General features: G+C 36.0%; 1 protein-coding gene across 1 annotated transcript in view; it reads left to right on the top strand.

Moving 5' to 3' along the window:
• The window catches only part of PGR (progesterone receptor), a gene marked incomplete at its 5' end in the record, with an annotated part of 34,265 nt that extends 15,536 nt beyond the window's left edge, over positions 1–18,729 (top strand). Inside the window, 5 exons of the mRNA XM_010179319.1 lie at positions 5,900–6,202; positions 7,616–7,760; positions 11,096–11,226; positions 16,005–16,162; positions 18,574–18,729. Coding sequence (XP_010177621.1) covers positions 5,900–6,202; positions 7,616–7,760; positions 11,096–11,226; positions 16,005–16,162; positions 18,574–18,729 — 893 coding nt within the window. The remainder of the gene's footprint in view (positions 1–5,899; positions 6,203–7,615; positions 7,761–11,095; positions 11,227–16,004; positions 16,163–18,573) is intronic.
• Between the last annotated feature and the right edge of the window lie 838 nt (positions 18,730–19,567).

Below are 19,567 nucleotides of genomic sequence, written 5' to 3'. Positions count from 1 at the left end.
AATACGTTTTCAAAGGGAATTTAAAAAGAAAAAACAAAACCTGATTTCTTTCTAATTTATTTTAGTGCATCAGACCTCTCTCTCTCTCTCTCTCTCTCTCTCTCTCTCTCTGTGTTTTATGTAGTTTCTATCCATGAAGGAACAACTGGCATTATATACTGTGCATAATTTCATTATCTTGCTAATCTGTGTTCATTCATAAGTTACAACTTGTATGTAGTTTTCAGACTGATATTTTGATTGCACAGCTCTATGCATTCAGCTCCTGTATGAAGTATTCTGCACTCATGGCCATTGTGTCATTTAATGTTTTATACTTTTATTGGTGATATAAATCAGTGGTTCCCAAACAGTGAGCAGTTGTTGCTGGCTCTCAGTACTTCATCTTCCGTAAGTGGCAGTGCTGCAGCTCCAGGGAACAGCCAGTGGGATGAGAAGAGGGGAGAAGCAATGCTGCAGTACATACTGAATGTTGTACCCCTGATCCTCCCAAAACCTTTAGCTCAGTCTCTCCCTAGAGTTGTCTTCTCCAAACTGTATCCCTCTCACCCCACAGCACTGGAGACAGAGTAATGAGAGTCGTCGATCTAATTGGTGTTACTGTCTCTCCTTCCTGTGCCTTGGTCATTCAGAGCTGCCTCTCAGTTAAAAAAATGGAGCTGACACTATGTTGGTGGCACTGGACTGTGGGAAGAGAGATGAAAGGAAGAGAACATGTCCTTTGGATCCTTCTCAGAGAGAAATGGTGTTTTAGAGCTGGAATAGGAGTGCAGTAGAGAAACAGTATTACTACAAAGACAGACATCTCACCCTGAACTTGATGTGTTGTTTGCCCCAGTGACAGAAGAATCCCCCAGGTCTGGAAGAGGAGAAAGCCAAGGAGGCAGGGGTCTAGAGCAGGCTAAAACATTGAGGCAATGGAAAGAAAGAAATCTCAAAGGGAGCTAGAACTGTAGCATTTCTAGTTTTTTCTTAGCTGCATCAGATTGAGTGCAGTATTTCAGATGCTCTTGGTGATGTCAACAGTCCTGGGGGGATTAAGCTGCCAATTTTTCTATGCAGATTGAGATGCAGTGCTTAATACTGAAAGGAGAAGAAAAGACAAATGTAGGCAGGAAAAAAAGAGGAAAACAAGAGTGAGATTATTTTATTTGTAAATTAGGATTTAAAATTCAAAACTACAGAAGGACTCAAGAAAGACTGTTTAACCATAATACTCTTTCTACTGTTACTGTCATCTTTCTCTCTTTTGCTTTTCTGTCTTTCTTCAGTACTTCCTTTATTGTTTCACATGAGCAATATTTCCTACTCATGACTGGCCACGCTGATCAACATAGTATAATACGCGTATGGAGATGAGATAATTTTTCCCAGGTTGTAAGCATCCATAAGCCATTCATGGAACCAATTACATACTTAGATGACATATCCTTGAATATTTTTAACAAATCAGAATTGTCAGTACTTTAAATAATTTTCTGTGTTTACAGCCTATTTTATTTTAAGAGCTTTTCTGAACTTAAATAGATACACTTTTGTTCTTTTACTCCCACTACTTAGTTTCTTAATGCTAGCCTTCAGTTACTAAACACAGACCTCCAATATTGCTTAATCAAGGTGAGAAAGACTAAGATTTTACAGGATGTTAAAAATAAGATTCTGAAGATTCTTATTACAGTAATTAAATTAAACTTACTGCTGGGATAATTACACTTATCTTCCGCTGAATGTTGCTGAGTGGCAACCATGTAGATAGAGAACAATGTTATATTACATTGACAATATTCTGTCCAGTTTTCTGACCTTAATTTCAAAGCAATTAAATTAAGCTGGATATTTCCAAAATAACATGTAGTCAGTTGTTCTGACCTTCTACCTAATAGGACAACAGGTAGCTGTGTCAGGTCCTGGAATAAACAGATACCCAGCTTTTTCATTGCCTGTTAGTGAATCTGTAATTTTCCCAGGCTGACTGTCACAGATTCCTTGTTCAGTTGTATTGCTAAATTATTGCTCTCTTCATTGTTTCAGTCAGCCTTCAGTTCACATTGCAGTTTTTACATGCTGAGAAATTTAAATTAATTTTTCATGTAATATTCTCTGAGGTAACATCAAAGGGTTTACTAAAGTCAAGATGTATTACTTCTGCTTTGCTGCTTTGTTCCTTTATTTTGTATACACCTTCCTAAGGTGTACACTGCTTGTTCTCCTACACAAAACACAGGAGCATAGTGACCTTAAAGTCAGAGCCATAGTGTTCTGTCAAGAATAATCAACCATTGACATTTTTCACCTGTTTACAGGGTATGGAGAAGGGTGGTGAGATGTTAGACTTTTACTAGAAACCCAGCCACATGAAATGTCTACTATCCGTAATGTCTGATTGGCACTATGGTTCTGTACAGCTAGGTAAAAGAACACTAAAATACAGAATTATGTATTACGGAGAAAATCATAATATATTTGATTATTAGATTAAGTAGGTCTTATTTTTTAAATTTTCTTTATGTTTTCTAGGTACATGTAGTACACAAACACTATACACATGCTGTTTATAGTAATTGAGGGTAAGGAAACTGTGACTACAAAGAAACTGCTTGAGTGGTTGGCTAACTTAAAACAAATTAATGAAAATGCTACAAGGAAAAGGTGTGCTGTCTAATTATGCATAGACAGGTTTTAGTATTAAGTTCAGTAGTTGCCAGAGTGGATTAGTATTCTTTGCATAGTATAGGACTAAGTGGAGACATATGTTTATCCTACTACAGGAACTTAGCTGAATATTTTTGTAAGCAAAACAAAGGTATTGTCAAATTTACGGTGTTTTCCCTATATCTTTAATAATCTCCATTAATTTGATATGTTCTCCTTGTGGTAGATGGGAAAGCTTACTGTAAGTTACTAGTAGTTACGTCTCCTGTAGATAGGTAATGAGTGAAGTTGCTTTACTGGTGGCTGTTAAGCAACATAATTAGAAATAAACACATAAGCAATTCTGCAAACCAGTGTGACATTAATTCTGATAGATTTAATCACTTGGAAACAGGGGTACTTATTAACTACTAACATTTCCATGTGATAAGCACTCTGTTTGGTTTCTTTCTTTACTTGTTCTCTGAACTGTAAAAGTATCTGAAGCCATTATTTCAGAAAATAGCTGAAATGCTTTATTTATGAACTATCAAATGCATTGTTCCTTCTGTTTTCCTTCATGCCTTAACAATAGTTAGTGGGAAATTCCCAGCATGTTTAGGACTATGTATAGCTTTATTATGACAGAAATTGGCGCTAGTTCTCTTGTCATAATATGTTGTCTATTCTTTTGGGTTTCTTTTTGGTTCAGTTGTAACATGAGGTATAAGTTTGTGTTTGATTCTTTACTAAGGAGGCACTAATCAGAAATATTTGTATTCTTACCACAAATGATAAAATGAGCATAAGATTGTTGGGGGACTTATAGTAGATTAATTAAATTCACAGTTAAGTTAGTGGGAGTATGAGACCCCTGACGTCATTGGATGATGAGTGTTGCTGAAGAGCCCATCACTCATATTTATACTATCAATAAATTGAGTCGAAATTTTGTTTAGTATATGACCTTTGAATTTAAAGTAGTTTTAATTTAAATTGAATTTGTGTGCTTTTGTGTACATATACCTTTTTGTATGTGAAATGCAGAAGCATACATATTTACGATGGGGTGACACAAAATTATTCTTTTTAAAAAGCAGATTTTTGCTCTTTAGATTGCATTCCTCTGCTCAGTCCTGTCTGGTTCACAAACATGAGGATTGATTATGCCTCCAGTTATGCCAGTGTACATCAAGAATAATTAATTTAAGGAATAGAATTTGTTCTGCATAAAATATTTAGAAATTACATAAGAAATCTTTCTATGTTTGATGTATTAATCTTGCTTGAAGCTATGCTACTCATGTACTAATGAATGTTTTGAAAAGGTCAATTTAATTCTCTGGAGTGTACATCCTAGGTCTTCCAAAATAGAGACACAGGATTTTCATAAAATTTACTATCTTCTGTGATATGGGAGTGTCTGAAGAAAGTGGAATAGACACATTCCTTAGTAAAGCAATTTTTATCAAACCTTTCTGGTTTAGTGTGCAGTATGAAAGACTGAGACTTTGTAAGGAGGAAAGTAATAGCTGAGTCTGCCTATGCAAGCATCTCTCAATTGCTTCCATAAATAGTGAAGAATGGATTCAGGGCATGAGCTGAAGTTTAGGTGTGCTTCCCTGCTCCAGTGTACTCGGGCCTTTTTGGTGTGCTGGTTGCATTCTGGTAGCACAGTGCTACTTTTAACTAAAATGAAATTAAGACAGTAAGAAACAGGGAAAACTTTGTCCCCTTCCTGTAGGATGTGTAAGTTCCTTTGTCTAATCTTTCACTTGTAAATAAAAGTACCGTTTTTCAAACCAAATTTGATAAGCATGTTATAAACTGGATTTTAATTTGACCAAATAGATGCATGCTGTTATGCTTCTGTTAGCTTTCGACTCCTGTACTTTTAGAGTGGTTTTTGCGTATTGCCAGTTTATAATGCAGCTTCTCAGTGGTGCAGCAGTTTGATAGGAACGGATTTTCTTTCCATCCAGTAAAATTTGGTGCATCTCTTTTTCTACTATTGTTGAAGTATGCAACACCTCACCAAGTAATAATATCCATGTGATTTCTGGGGTTTTTTTGAGCAAAATCTTCTTCCTTATTATTTTCTTTAAGACTGAAACATGTAAACTTCTTCTTTAGTAGCAGAATGATTTACCCTTTTTTTGCCATCACTGTGCATCTCTTTTACTGTCCCACTGTCATCTAAATCGGACCATAAGTATCAGTAATTTTCTTGCATTTTTTATTTGTTAGGACACCCGTTTTTTACTAAGCTAAGCTTGTTTTGCAGAACTAATGGCCTGACAGGGTTTTCATCACCTTTGAGGGTCTATTTAAAGTGAACGTATTCTATGCAGCCACCGCTACATGGATTTATCTTTTTATTGAAACATGTAATACGGCAGTATGTTACTGAGGGTTATTGTCTTTGAACCCCTGAAGGTTTGATTTTCTGTGTCTGTGTGGTGCGCTGCCGGACTGTTTCCGTGAAAGCAATTTGAAGAGTTTCTACCTAGAGCTCTGTATGCTTGCATAGTCATACCAGATGTAGTAGCTGTACTTATTTTGGGTAGGTATTTCAAATATTTTTTTTAGTTAGTGTTCTTCAAACCACTGCAGTATGGAAATAAGAACTACAAATACTGAGAAAGAGGAATTATTCTTTAGAAAGTGAAAAGTTTTGTAAGTGTTGACATGTGGTTTTACAGTATTTGTTGGGTTTTCATTCATCCCCTGAATTATGTTTTCTTTCTGGTAAAAGGATAATATTATATTACAGATAATTGAAACAGAATTTAGCCATGACACTGAAATGCCTTTATGGAACTGGAGGAAAGGAATTTCTGTGTATAGTAATTAATTACTAGCATTTTTGTTTCTGAATATTAGAGAGAAAAAGAAACAGTATCCTTAATTAACATTGAATAGGAACTGATTGTAGAGCCAGCTGGCTCAGCTGACGGCATATGATAGAACAGTGGGAACTGAACCAGAAAATACTTTATGAGGTTACTGTAACCTAGAAGTCATGGTCATAAATTTAATGGGTGGGTACCATTCATCTTGTAGTGAAGGGAGGAGGATATGGAGGGAGAAACTCTTAAGAATTTTCCATTATAACTTCTTAATTATATAAGTAATAAAAACATAGACAGTTTTTTCAGAAGACAGTTCTAGTTTCCTTGTATGGATGAAAAGTGTAATTCAGCAATAATGGAAAATATTAATGTTTCTGGTTAACTCTTTTTAACTGATCAACAATTTTCTTTTTCAGGTCGAAAATTTAAAAAGTTTAACAAAATTAAGGTTGTGAGAACATTAGATGTTGCACTCCAGCAGCCAGCAACCCTTCAAGATGAAAGCCAATCTCTAAACCAAAGGCTGCCCTTTTCTCCAAATCAAGAAATACAGTTCATTCCCCCAATGATAAGTGTTTTACGAGGCATTGAGCCCGAAGTTGTCTATGCTGGTTATGACAATACAAAACCCGAAACACCAAGTTCCTTGCTGACCAGTCTGAATCATCTTTGTGAGAGGCAACTTCTTTGTGTAGTCAAATGGTCTAAATTGCTACCAGGTAATAGCACTTCTTATATGTAATGAATTCCAGTTAAGGAAATACGTCATCGGATGAGCAGTCAAAACAGACTATTATTGTCTGCCTGTTAATTAACTCTTAACAAATTCTAAAATGATTAAGCTTCCACTTCATCAGATAATAGATGCACCAATCAAATACGTTTTAATAGGAGGGTGCTCTGGAAGGAATGCATCTAAATAGGTAGACTCTCTCCAAAAACCAACAGAAGCCCAGGGATTTCCTGTATATGTTCATTATAGCAGCCTTCCCACTCTAAGCCTTCATACTCTGTTATTCTTTTGGTATTAAAAAATGCTTCTATTTCTGCATATTCTTTATTCTTATTAAAATGAATTTTTGAAAGCAACAGAGAAAAATAGTAATAAATAGTACCAGTTAGGCCTAAGCTGCTCACAAATAGACTGGTAATGAGAAGTAGCTGAATATATGAAGATCCAAGACTGGATTCCAAAAAAAATCCATGTCATGTAGGTATATGCGCTGTATGGTCAAAGGGGCCTGATCCTGGGATATATAAAAATCAATATATTGACCAGAAAGCCCTGAAATAGGGTTTCATCTGAACTCAGTTTGACACTTCACTGCTGCAGGAAAGGGTAGTCTCTGTCACTGCTCTTCCCCATCGCAGTTTGTGCTTGTCAAACTGCTTGGTTGAACTGATTCATCTCATTAAGTGAGAAGAAAACAAACCTTTTTTTTACCCTCTGTAGTTTTCTGATGGCTTCATGAGCTGAACCAATTCACTGAGGGGTGGCATTAATGCCAGAGCTTGCTTGAAGGAGGTAACAAGGCCGGGTAATGAGGAACAGAACTACTGCTTTCAGTGGCAGGAAACAGTTAGATTAACTAAAATACTTCATAGCAATCTTTAAAGTTATCAAAGAACAGAAGTTATCAAAGGCAAATACACAACTGAATGCTCTTCTTTTTAGTTAAATACAAGAAAGTTACTAATGTGTGGATGTTTATTGTTTTTTATTGTATTTAGTGCTCTTGTTAAGAACACTAAACACTAAAGTCCAAGCTATCTGTATTAAATAAGAGATAGTTACAGTGATCTTGTTACAAACTGCCATATTTTTACCAAAGTTTTTTTTCCTGCTTCCTGAAATAGTCACTTCTGACTGCTAAAGTTAATTTTGGTTTAATCATTGGATCAAGTATCGGATCAGGACAGAAAGGCAAGAGGTTACCTTGATCTCAGATCAAAGTGAGAGATAGCCAGTTATTATACAAACACCTTAAACTTCTGAAAGCTACATCCCCAAAAGCACTTGTCTTTCCAGGTATTCTCAGTTTTATAGCTCAAAGTTGTGAACTTAGAACACCTACTCATCTGTTGTCTAAATGAGAATTATAAAGTATTTTAACTTTTCCTTTCACTTCCAGGATTTCGGAATTTACATATTGATGACCAGATAACTCTCATCCAGTATTCCTGGATGAGTCTAATGGTTTTTGCAATGGGATGGAGATCATACAAACATGTCAGTGGTCAGATGTTATATTTTGCACCAGATCTGATTCTAAATGAGTAAGTAAACTCTGCTGTTGCATAGTATGAATGACATTTTGAACATCTGTCAATGAGAATGTGATTTCATTGAGGCCAAGGTTCCATTCATGACTTGTTCTGTTACAAAATTGAAAGCAGAGGAAAGTCCTCTGATCATATTAAAGTACAGCAACTTTGGGAAGAATTTTGGGCAAATCTCAAATATTCTGTTGACATTGCCAAACAAAAGGAGTTCAAATCATATTTTAATGATCTAAGAGTAAAATTTTTTAAAAAAATTATGCTGTCAGAAGATTAACCTGGATTCATCTGACTAGGACATGAATTAATGTTTAATAAATGAAACTAAGTGGGATTTTCTTTGGTCGTTGTTGTTTGAGTGGCTTTTGCAAATAGTTTGTGTATAGCGTAAAATAGTTTTGATGCTTTCTGATAAAACTCTGCTTTTCTAAAGTACATTTCTTGTTAGAAAACTGTAATAATTTAGCAAGAAGGAATTTTAGTATCGAGGATAAAATATGTGATATATGATAAATTTCTGGTGTGTGTGGGGATTGTTGGCTTAGATTTTCCTTCACTCTGCTGATGAATTGAAATGATGTCCTTCATCAGTTTTTCAGCTCTGCAAATTAATATTTTCAAAGCTGTAATTTTAGATACTTTGGTTATAATACAGGGGAGGTTTCCAGAAACAGTAGGACATCATTTAATCTTCCTATATATTTTTCCTTAATCCATTTTTCTGAGTTATTTTTTCTCAACATTCTAAAAGAACTACTATGAAGTCAGATTAAAGTTAAACAAGTTTTCTTTTAACACATACCTGCTGAAGGATTAAGAGGTAGATTTACAGAAGATCTAGGCACTTGAAATTAAGATCTATAGACATGAATGAATTTAAAATCTATAGACATATGTTCTTGCCAGAGGAGGTTTTTATAAAAAATACTCTGTGGAGCAGGCCCTGCATCTCCTGGCCTTTTCCTCTTTGAGATGCCTGTAAATCCCTGTGAGGTTATAGATTGATGCATTATTTCCTCTTCCATGTGTATTAATTGTGCTGTACAGATTGAAATACTTTGAAGGGATGAGATTGAAAGAACTTCTGACCGTATTCTGTCCCAGCAAAGTCAGTAATATATACCATGGTTACATTCAGAGGAAACACAGAGTGAGATGGCTTTATGCAATAATGTCCTCTCTTGTGGTATTACCCTGCATGTGGACCACTGCTACCACTTTGTGAAGATGACTTTCTTCAAGTGTAGCGTTGAGGTTTATGAACCCTCAGAAACAGCTTCTTGTTTGCAGCTCAAGACCAGCCACATTGAGAAGGAGGTGGGCTGACCACATAGCCTTCTCTTGGGTATGTGAGATGTTATACAACATCTCATCAGGGTCATATTAGAAACATTATAAACAAAGAGTTAGACAGGAAAAGTAACTGGCACAGTAAATCATAGCTGCAACTTTTTATTGGGAAATAAGCTAGCTTTTAGATCAGTTAAATATAAGCAACTTCCTTGTCTATTATGATGTCTAAGAGTGTACTTTTATGATCACTTTAAGCACAGAACACAGCCAAAAAGTCAACTCCAGCTGCCTCACAGCCCTGATCGTGCATCTCCATGATTTCACTTCAGCTGAATCAAACACTATCTGGCTGCACTGTCAAACAGATAAGGAATTGATATGCTTGAGAGACACCGCAGAAAAAGCCATTAATTAGCAGATGGAGGTGATCCCTGATCTGACAAACCATGTGGGCATGCAGGCACTGATGCCAGGACACGAGGAGCGCGCACCTAGAGGTGGAAATAGATAATGGAAATTCCTTCCACAGGGGCAACACACACTTGAGTTGTTTCAAAATGACCATGAAACCACAATCCAAGATTGTTTCAGAGCAAATCAGTCATTTAATGAACTAAGCTGTAGTGCTGCTTGGGAATGACTTATTCAGTAGCATCACTTTCAGACCAAGAAAGCCAGAAGTGTTAGACTGACAACGATTTCAGGAATTAGGATTAAAACCCTACAAGGATTTACTGTTACTTATACTTGCAGTGTCTGAAAACATGACTAAGAACAGCATTTAAGCATACCCTGAAAACTGCTGTCAACTTTCATAGATACCACGTGGGAATACTGAGTATGAGAAAGGAATAGGAGGGTATATTTAAAGTAGCTATAGAAGTAACCAATCCTTTCAGATCTAACAGATTACATTTCTGTGTTTAAGTCATTTAAGAGCTGATGCAAGATATCAGATGTTGAACAAAGATGAAATCATTTTTGTTTAAGATAACAGTAACACTTTAAATAACAGAAGAAGAAAACTCAGTGCACTGGGAGAAGTCTTTTATTAATGGAAAATGTCTTCTCTTTTCACTGTTGGTGGTGCTGTGTGCAGGCAAGTTGGAACACTGATCTGAACTTCGTCAGGGGGACAGGCAGACTTCAATCTTGTCGTTGTTGTTCCTAATTCGTCTGGATTGGGATGCAGCTTTGTAAAATTAGCTCATGATAGTGGATCTTCAGGTTCATGTACAGTGAATTCAGTTTAGTTTACATACTTTGAAGTAATGTAATTGCAGTAATTCCAGTTGAAATCTGCCTTCCCAATAAATATATGCAATGAAATATATTCAGGATACCAAAATCTCAAAGAAAAATGTAAGATTGAAGTACTGCAAAAAACTGAAGTTTTATGTATTTCCTTGTGTGATTTGTCCTGTTTACCTCTGCAGGAGTTTAGATAAGTCTGTACTGATGTCTAAGTTTACTTAAATACTTTTTGTATATATTTACATTTAACATTTTTAACTGTTTCTTTAATAACATAAAATGCTACAAAATAATATCGTTGCTGTTAGCAGTGCAATGTTAGGCTTGCAACAAAGTATTCTCATGCAGACACTTTTGCAAAGCCTAGGAACAAGTTTCTATAAACTTTCAGGTTTATCTTCAGTTTTATGCTTCAAATTTTTTCAGAGAATGTAAAATCTATCAACCTCTGAAAGAAAAAAAGTACTTCACATTAATTATTAGGGTGTTTTTAATTAAAAAATCTTCTTTAGTGGTTAGCATTCAGCTTTGATAGTCTAAGTTTTTTTCCTGGGCAGCAGTAACAAATGACACATCTAAAATAATTGCACATTCATTATGATTGAAAAACTAGTGTAGGTATAAAAAAAGTCAGAAAATTGGTTTGTTGTATGTCTTTCTTTAATTTCTGTAATGTGTTAATTAAACTACTAACAAGGCACTTCATTCAAGCAATTAGTACTGTAGCTGTTCTTTTGCTTTATTTTTATGTTTTTTAATATGTTTTTACCTTTTCTGGGTGTAAGACAGAGGATGAAAGAATCATCGTTCTATTCCCTGTGTCTGTCCATGTGGCAACTCCCACAGGAATTTGTCAGACTTCAAGTTAGCCAAGAAGAGTTCCTATGTATGAAAGCACTGTTACTTCTCAACACAAGTAGGTTTTTTTATTTCTCTGTAAAATATCACTAGTAAAAGAGCTTTAAAACATGTTGTTTAACTTGACAATTGCTAAGCTATCTGGCTTAACAAATGGAAACTTCTTTAGGAGGTATGTTAGTATTCCAAGACCTAAAAAAATTTTTCTAGTGTTTATAAGGAACAAATAACTTGTGATTTATCGTGTATAAAGGCACTGGGGAAATGTTGAATCCCTTTTGATACATAGCTATACTGTAAATTTATTTAAAAAAAAAAAGTGCAGTATTTCTGACTGGAAGCTCTTCAGTATAAATGACTCTACACACATAAAAGAAAACTTTACAAGCATTAGAAATATATTTAAAAATATTTAATAAATTGTCAGGACTGAGGGCTTTATCTTGGTCAAGAGCTTAAAACTTACTCAAAAGAATTAGTGAGGTGAACATGGCAAGCAATATTAACATTTATTCAACTTTTTGTAGTTGTAAATAAGTCAAGTTTAACACAGATATAAACAAATGGAAATATTTTTCTCTGGTTTGTTTCTCTAGAACAAAATCCGTGGTCATGTTTAATCATCCGTATCTTTTATAGAATCCAGCATACAGCTGCATTCCATTTTAAATAGGAAATGTGGTAGTTGATGAAGTTATCTTCCAAAACTTTTTCTGATATACTAAAATGTACGGAGACTGTAATTGTTAGTTATGAATCTCCAAACAGAAAGTTTTGAAATGGTACAGGTGCTATTAGAAATGAGAATAAGCACCTCTGAGAAATGTAATTGGAAGAATGTTGAAATTTGGTTCTCTGCCCACTTAGGGAGTTGGAGAAGAGATGTGCAAGTCCTGCATTACCTGTTTGTTGATTCTACAAAGTTTCAGTAAAAGATAAGGAACTAAAATTTATTCCCTCTTAAACTGTACTTGGCCAGTGTTTGCGTACGGTCATGCTGAAAAAACCTTGGTCTCAGTAGAGCATAAGCATTAAAGATTAAATATAGATCATATGTACATAAAATTGCTAAAATAATAGCAAAATACCATATTATAGCATACTATACCATTATTGCTAAAGCAATAAAATTAATGTGGACAAAAATCTCCCTCTGATGTAACTCCAGTTACTTTGTTGGAATTTGGAATCAAATGTGCCCCAGTTTAACAGTATTCATTCAGCTACCATTCTTTATCAACTGCATTGCTCTCAGAAATTAATTTTTAAGATATTTCTTCCATATATATAAACATGAGTTTTTAAAAAAGGAAGCATTTTTACCTGTGCCAATGAGTTTTGCTTTTTGTTCTCTCCTGCACTTACTGTCTTACAGGAAAAAAACAATTTGTTAGATCTCTGAGGAAAGGAACATACCTAACTGTTGTTGCTGAGACATATATTGTTTGGTATTATATATATATAATTCCACAAAACTAGTTTCAGAAAAACATATAACCTCATTGATGCTATAAAGTGTATTAGAAAACTACTTTTATTTTAGTTATGGTATTCACCTTAATCCTTTTCGATTGTGAAGGTGTAGCCATTTCAAACTTTCGTATACTGACAGTAAATCAAGTCCCAACTTCTAGTCCCTCATTCTGCCTTGTGTTTCATTTATTATTTAGATGAACTGTTGTGTTTTTTGGTTTTTTTTTACCTTTTATATAATTTTGAATGAACAGTAATTTGTATTAAACATTAAAAAATATCAATCTTGATATGTTTCTAATCCTGAATGGAAGCCCCAGCCCAAGTTTTAATATTATTTTTGTTGTTACAGTTTTTTTCCTTTGAGTTTGCTATGCCTTAGACTATTTTCTTTATACTGTACTTCTGACAATTCTGAAGCTGTCTTGAAAGCAGAATTAGTCTTTGCAAAAAGGAGACCAACATTTTTATTTTCTGCAGTTGTTTCAGTATTACAGGTCCTTATTTACTGTACAGAATATGCTGTGTTGTAGTAGTGCTCCGAACGTTCATAATAGAGCTCAATTTTACAGAGGACACAATCGTGTAGGAACTAATACTAGGAATAGTTCAGAAACATGATGATTTAAGTAGAGCTATGCTAAAAAGGAGAAATAAGCATATAGCAAGTTCATTTCTAGCTCTAGCACTTTCCAGACTTTTGATTTAGAGGAGTTGCAAAATCTTGTTGCAGAAGATATTGGCTGGGTTCTTGCCACTGAATAAAAGCATCCGCATTCTTTGCATGTGTTCAGGGGGAAGGAATATTTGAGCTACCTGTGTTTAAATTGCATTTGTGGATGTAAGACATTGTAGTTCTTCACTCACATAAACAGTTTAGTGAACTTTTTGTGATTAGATGGAAACATGACTGTGCTTTTGCAGAATTTTAGGGAAATAGGCCATGCATTGCTGGAAGAGATCTTTTATCTTAATTCACAAGGGAAATGTAAGGACTTTTCTGCTGGTTTAGAGACGTTAAGTCAAGGATAGCATCCACCTAACCCTAAATTCCATCAGAATGTCACTTTATATGAAAAAGATTCCACAGATGTAATAATTTCATAGTTCTACTGTTTAGACATACCCAGAACCATCCAGGCTTTGAAAATTAAGCTATCCTTTTCCCATGACTTAACTTTTCCCCACTGTGAGTATTCCTGCCTCTGAGTATTACTTCTAAGCACATTGCATTCTCCACAAGCAGAACACCCTGTGACAGGCACGCTTTCCAGTGCCACCTTTGTCTCTCTGGACTTAGGAGGCCATACTGAGTCAAACCAAAGCTCCACCTCGTCCAGGATGTCATCTCCATCAGAAATCTAACATGCCCTCCTTAAGAGCTGGACTATTATTAGATACAGTGTTATAAGCATACTTTCTGTGGAAGCAGTCACAAATTCTATTCTCTATTTTTATTTTTATTTAAATTCTGTTTTAGTCCTGACTTCCATAGCCCAGCTCAGTGCTTTTACAATTGTCTTCAAGGTATACTTGCTGTTTTCTGTGTTTGTGTCTCCGTCCTCACCCCAGACATTCAATTAGTTGTCTGATGAGACACTGAGCAAGAGACATCCTTGGCAAACAGGATCACTTCTTCTCTTGGGCAGTCCCCTTACAAAATAGGAGACTTCTGCTTAACTCGGGTAGAGTGGAGATTTAAATTTCTGCCTTGTCAGCTCTCTCTGGGCTCGAGGTGAGGGAATTTTAATATGTTTGCCTGAAGTGTCTCTTATTCCCTTACATTCTTCTGAGAAACCAGACATGACTTAGGCAATCTGTTTCAGAACAGGGTTTCTGACCTCCAAATGGAGAGCAGTGCTTCTCTCAGTGCTGGGTTTGCTGTCTAATTCTTTTTCGGGGAATGGGTTTAGGCCCAACCCCTGTGTACCCATCTGCTTTTTAGGTGGCTTCTCTTTTAAGAATTCCATTTCTAGGTATCTAACAATACAATGCAATCTACAGAGAGTCAGTACACACATTTTATTTATGTTTTAATTACTGAAAGTGACAAATCACCTGAAAGTTAGGTGTTACTGACTGAGTAAATCAGTGTCACTAGGAACCAAGCTTCAATTTTTCTTTAAAAGAGACTCAAATGAAATCTGTTGTGGCCTGATAGTAGTCAAGGTCTGATACCAGATTGAAGATGTAGTAGATACCTAGATAACTAGTAGGTGACGTATTTAATTATGTTAGTCCCTATGAAATTCCTTTAAAGTAGGTGGAGAAAAATAAGCATCTCTAAAGCACAATTAATTTCTTTCTAAAGATACTTCTAAAAATGAACATGCCTACTACATTCCCACTAAAACTACACTGCTAACTAGCTCAGGTGGAGGTGCTTATACTATAAACTGTCTAACATTTGATGAGGTGAATCTTTCTCCTCATGCTTGCTGTTGGAATATGAAATGTTAAGTGTTGCATTGCAGTGTGAAATGTCGTGGGCAAGAGAGAAAGGAAAGGGGAAGAAATCTACAGCTCTTTCAAAAACAGTATGTTTGAAACAAGATTATGTTTTAATATATGATTATTATAGTGAAGCAAGGATTTAAGATTTGATTGCCAGATGGGAATATTTTTCAAGTTTCATTTTTTCCAATTTTTCTTTTCTTAGTTGCCTTTGACAACATAAACTACAAGACTTGTGTATTACACTCTGCCACATCAAGGAAAGTAGAGTCTAGAACTTGCACCTGTACCCTGATCTTATCACTAGCAGTCACTAACAGGTTCATTTTTCAGTGTTTTCTCCATGTCCTCATTTTGGTCCTCACGGCTGTGAGAAGAGCAAGTTCAACCCTTTGCTCCTCCTTGCTAATTTCTCTAAAAAGCTATTCACTTTTAAGACTCTGATAGTGCATCTGTTCTGTTAAGTGAAAGAGATCCAAACAGGAAGCCTGAGCTCTGGATGCTTTACTGTCTGCACTACGTAAGAGTGGTTAGTTCATTCCTTGCCTCCCTTTTGAAGCGCTCCAGCCAGATCTCTCCAAGATAAGTCTGTGAGGTTTGACCCTCAGGAGTGTAACTGTGAGCCAGTCCATGACATCTTTCCTCAAGGACAGGAGTGCTTCTTTTGGCCATCTTCTTTTCAGCAGACAGGTGTTGCTGAAGCTTACGGCTATTTCCGGACATCAGCATTAGCCTTAAGCCTCAGCTACACCTGTCTGCTGGATTCACTGTCGAATAGGAAGAAGTACCTGGCGTATAATGATGAATTGCACTGCACAGTGTGAAATACGCTATAAATTGTTCCTGTACTTCAAATGTCTCTCATTGCCTTCAGAATAAATTGCAACACGAGTGTTACTTTCTTTTTAGTTCCTTTGGAAGGTCTCAGAAGTCAAAGCCAATTTGATGAGATGAGAACGAGTTACATTAGAGAACTGGTGAAGGCAATTGGTTTGCGCCAGAAAGGAGTTGTGGCCAACTCGCAACGTTTCTATCAACTTACAAAACTGATGGATTCCATGCATGATGTAAGTTTACTTGTTAATGTGATTTGCTTTTTGTATCGGTGGTGGAATCATCATTCCTGGAGGTATTTAAAAGACATTAGACATGGTGCTTAGGGACATGGTTTAGTAGTGGACTTGGCAGTGTTAGGTTAACAGTTAGACTCAATGATCTTAAGGGTCTCTTCCAACCTAAACAATTCTGGGATACTATGATTTTTCCTTCGGTGTGTATATTTGTATGAGTAGATAGCTATATATTTAGTATCAACACACATTTTATATCAATTATATGGTATACAAGATTTTAATATTTGAGAAAAATGTATTTTAATGCTGATATTTTGTTTAATTATTTCTGTAACATAAATGGTATAGCACAGTTTTTGGTAGGAAGTGGTCTGTATGCGTGTGTGTGCATGTGCATTTTTCATGAATGTGTTCACAAAAATACTTAAATAATATGAAGATTATGCAATTCAAATTGCAAAGCCAGGCTACTAAGAATTAGAGAGAGATAACCAATATTGGGTTTGCAACCTTAATTTAACTATTTTATGTGTATATTCTGTGCCATTTTTTCAGTATCTCTCTGTAGTTGGGACTTAAATAATTTTTGAGAACTCTAGTGGTGATATCAGAGATTTGTGTCTTAGAAGATGCAGCTGAATCCTTTCCACATCTCTGAGAATACAGCATGTATCCTATTGGCTTAATATCTATCAAAACTGAGGAATGACATTCCATATAAACCTTTGCCCACAGGAATATTGTTTTGTAATGGCTTGTACATCTGCAAAAGATGGAAAAAGAAGAGGTACAGGGCCATACCTCATGGTTTTAGCAAGCGCTGGGAAAGTGGCACTATGGTAGTTTAGGAAGACTCAAAAGTTCAGTGGTGGTTGTGAGGAGCTTGCAGGGAGTTCAGGGAAGGATGGAGCCTTTGCATGTTTATATTCTTCTGCACTCAGCAAATCTGCATTTTTGCTGATTGATCTAATTGATCATGAATAAATTCATTTATTAATCGAAAAACTTTCATTGTCACTAATTCCCTCTTCTGATGGGGGGGAAAAAAGAACCATTGAGCATCCCACTTATGGGAGTTAAGAGAGGTAAGAATATTGATAATTATGTGGTTCACCAGGTGATCTGGAGTCTTTTGATGCTCTGCACAAACCTCTCCATCAGCTTCTGCTGTCCATGGAACTCACATTCACCATTTAGCTATTACATTGTCTCAGATACCAGCAAAAGGAGACTGAAACAAATACAGAAAGCATCCTTACAGGTGAAGGTAGACAACACAAAATTCTGAAGGGAGGATATTGGTCTTGACTTTAAGTATTTACTGGTAGTGAGACTGCAGTTGTCACTTGGGGCTGACAGTGCTAAACCCTTCACTGGAGTTCAGTCAGTCCCCTTTTACTTGTAAAAACAAGTCCTGGCCGGTGTACTGCTCACAGCAGCCCTGTGCTTGAGGAAGTTGTTTGGATCTGTCTTGCTTGGGATTAAAGGTCATCCTGCCTTACCTGTACAAATAATTTGTAATCTGAGTGTCACAGCACCCAGAGGAAAACTTTGAGTAGTGCATTGTACAGTCAATTTCTTCATTTCAAATACTTAAACAAAGTAGAATAGCCTCAGTGAACTGAGTGACCAAGGTTTGCTCCAAAATATACTACAAAGTGAAGATGAGGGTAGTGTTTGTCCCTGGAGTATCTTAGTTCAGGTCTCTGTTTCAGCTCAGGCTGATAAAGTGAAAGGAGGTACAAGGAAAAGGTAATCACACTGGAGAGACTGTTTGTTGTTAAAGCCTAGGGTAGCAGAAGTAGTATGATATTTGACAACAGAAAGGTCACAGGTCTTAAAGGAAAACTACAAAACTGGAACTTCTCAGAGAAGACAGAAGGGGTGAAATAATCACATATATTGAGCAGTTGTTTTCAAGGGACAAGGGCCTGTGGAGTTTAATGTTTGTGGCATACCCAGGTATGGTCATAATCAGAACCATGGAAAAGCTCAGAAGGAAATAGTAAATGCTGACACTCAGAGCAATGCTTGAATAGTGCGTAGTAAACAAGGCATGGAGACGTGTGGTGAACATGCGGATAAAATGAAAGATTGAATACTTGGTTAGTAATTGCCATTGTTGATGGTGCATGCCATCATGAGTGAGGATGATAACACTTTGTAATATTAGTGAGGCACTGTTTTAATATGCCATACCATTTAGCTATATTTATGACTTTTTGCCATGGGAGGATATTTTAATAGGGAATGACAAGTACCCACATTATTGATTTAAGGAATGACAGAGGAAGGTATATTGTGATGTCAGCTGGTGGATGTGTGAAATAAGTGATGGACAGTGTGTTAACCTGGCTACATTGCTGTTAGCCTGATTTATCATGTTTCTGTTTTGTTAAATCTAGCTGGTGAAACAGCTCCATCTCTTCTGTCTGAACACCTTTCTCCAGTCCCGTGCATTGAGTGTTGAATTCCCCGAGATGATGTCAGAGGTGATTGCTGCCCAGCTACCCAAGATCCTGGCAGGGATGGTGAAACCTCTTCTCTTTCACAAAAAGTGAAATGTCTTTTCTCTTATCATAGAGATGATTTCTGGGTCATTTTTTGTTTGTTTATTTTGGTCAAGATTTTGCAATGTCAGGACTTCGGTATATTTGTCATACTTACCCCACCTACTGCTTTATACTTGTAACATACACAAGACATTTAAGCTTGATGTACATATTGTGAGCTCCTGATTCCTTAACTGCAAAAATCACAACAGCCATAAGAAGTATTTTGTAAACTTGGTTAAGCTGCTTCTTTAGATATGCATAAGAATTACAATGAATAGAGTTTTCAGGTATCTAAGAACAGTTATGCATTTTTCTTACATATTACACGCTCTCAAATTGCTGATATGACATGGTGTAAACTTTTTACTTCAGTAAATTGTGTGCATGGGTACATGTGGGCATGTGCATAATACAAGATTTTTGAGGAATTGAAATAAATATCGCCCACATTTTCTCATGGATATTTCACTTTTTATTAACTAATATGCCTCACAGAAATATCCTTTCAAAGTCAGCTGTCCAGAATTAAGGAGATGTCACTGAAATACCTTCATGAGTAACCAAAGTGCTAGCCATGAAATATACATTCGTATTCTTGTTTGTGCTCATACTGCATTGAAACTCTCAGTTCAGCAATCTAGCTTTTGCACCATTCAGTGCAGCTCTCCTTAAAATTCAGAAAGCATAAGAAAATTCCAGTATGTTTGACACCAGAAGTAATGTGTATGCAAACCCAGTAAGCTTTGGTTTGTGTTATTTTCCTTAAAAGTACTTATTAAAGCTGAATAACTTAGCTATAATCTTAAGCTCATGAACTTTAAAATTCTGTGTTTCAGAAGCTTTA

Source organism: Mesitornis unicolor, unplaced genomic scaffold (genome assembly GCF_000695765.1).
Source record: "Mesitornis unicolor isolate BGI_N332 unplaced genomic scaffold, ASM69576v1 scaffold45962, whole genome shotgun sequence".
In the NCBI taxonomy this organism is placed as follows: Eukaryota; Metazoa; Chordata; class Aves; order Mesitornithiformes; family Mesitornithidae; genus Mesitornis; species Mesitornis unicolor.
The sequence above is the reverse complement of the archived record's forward strand: the minus strand, read 5'-3'. Positions and strand labels throughout refer to the sequence as shown.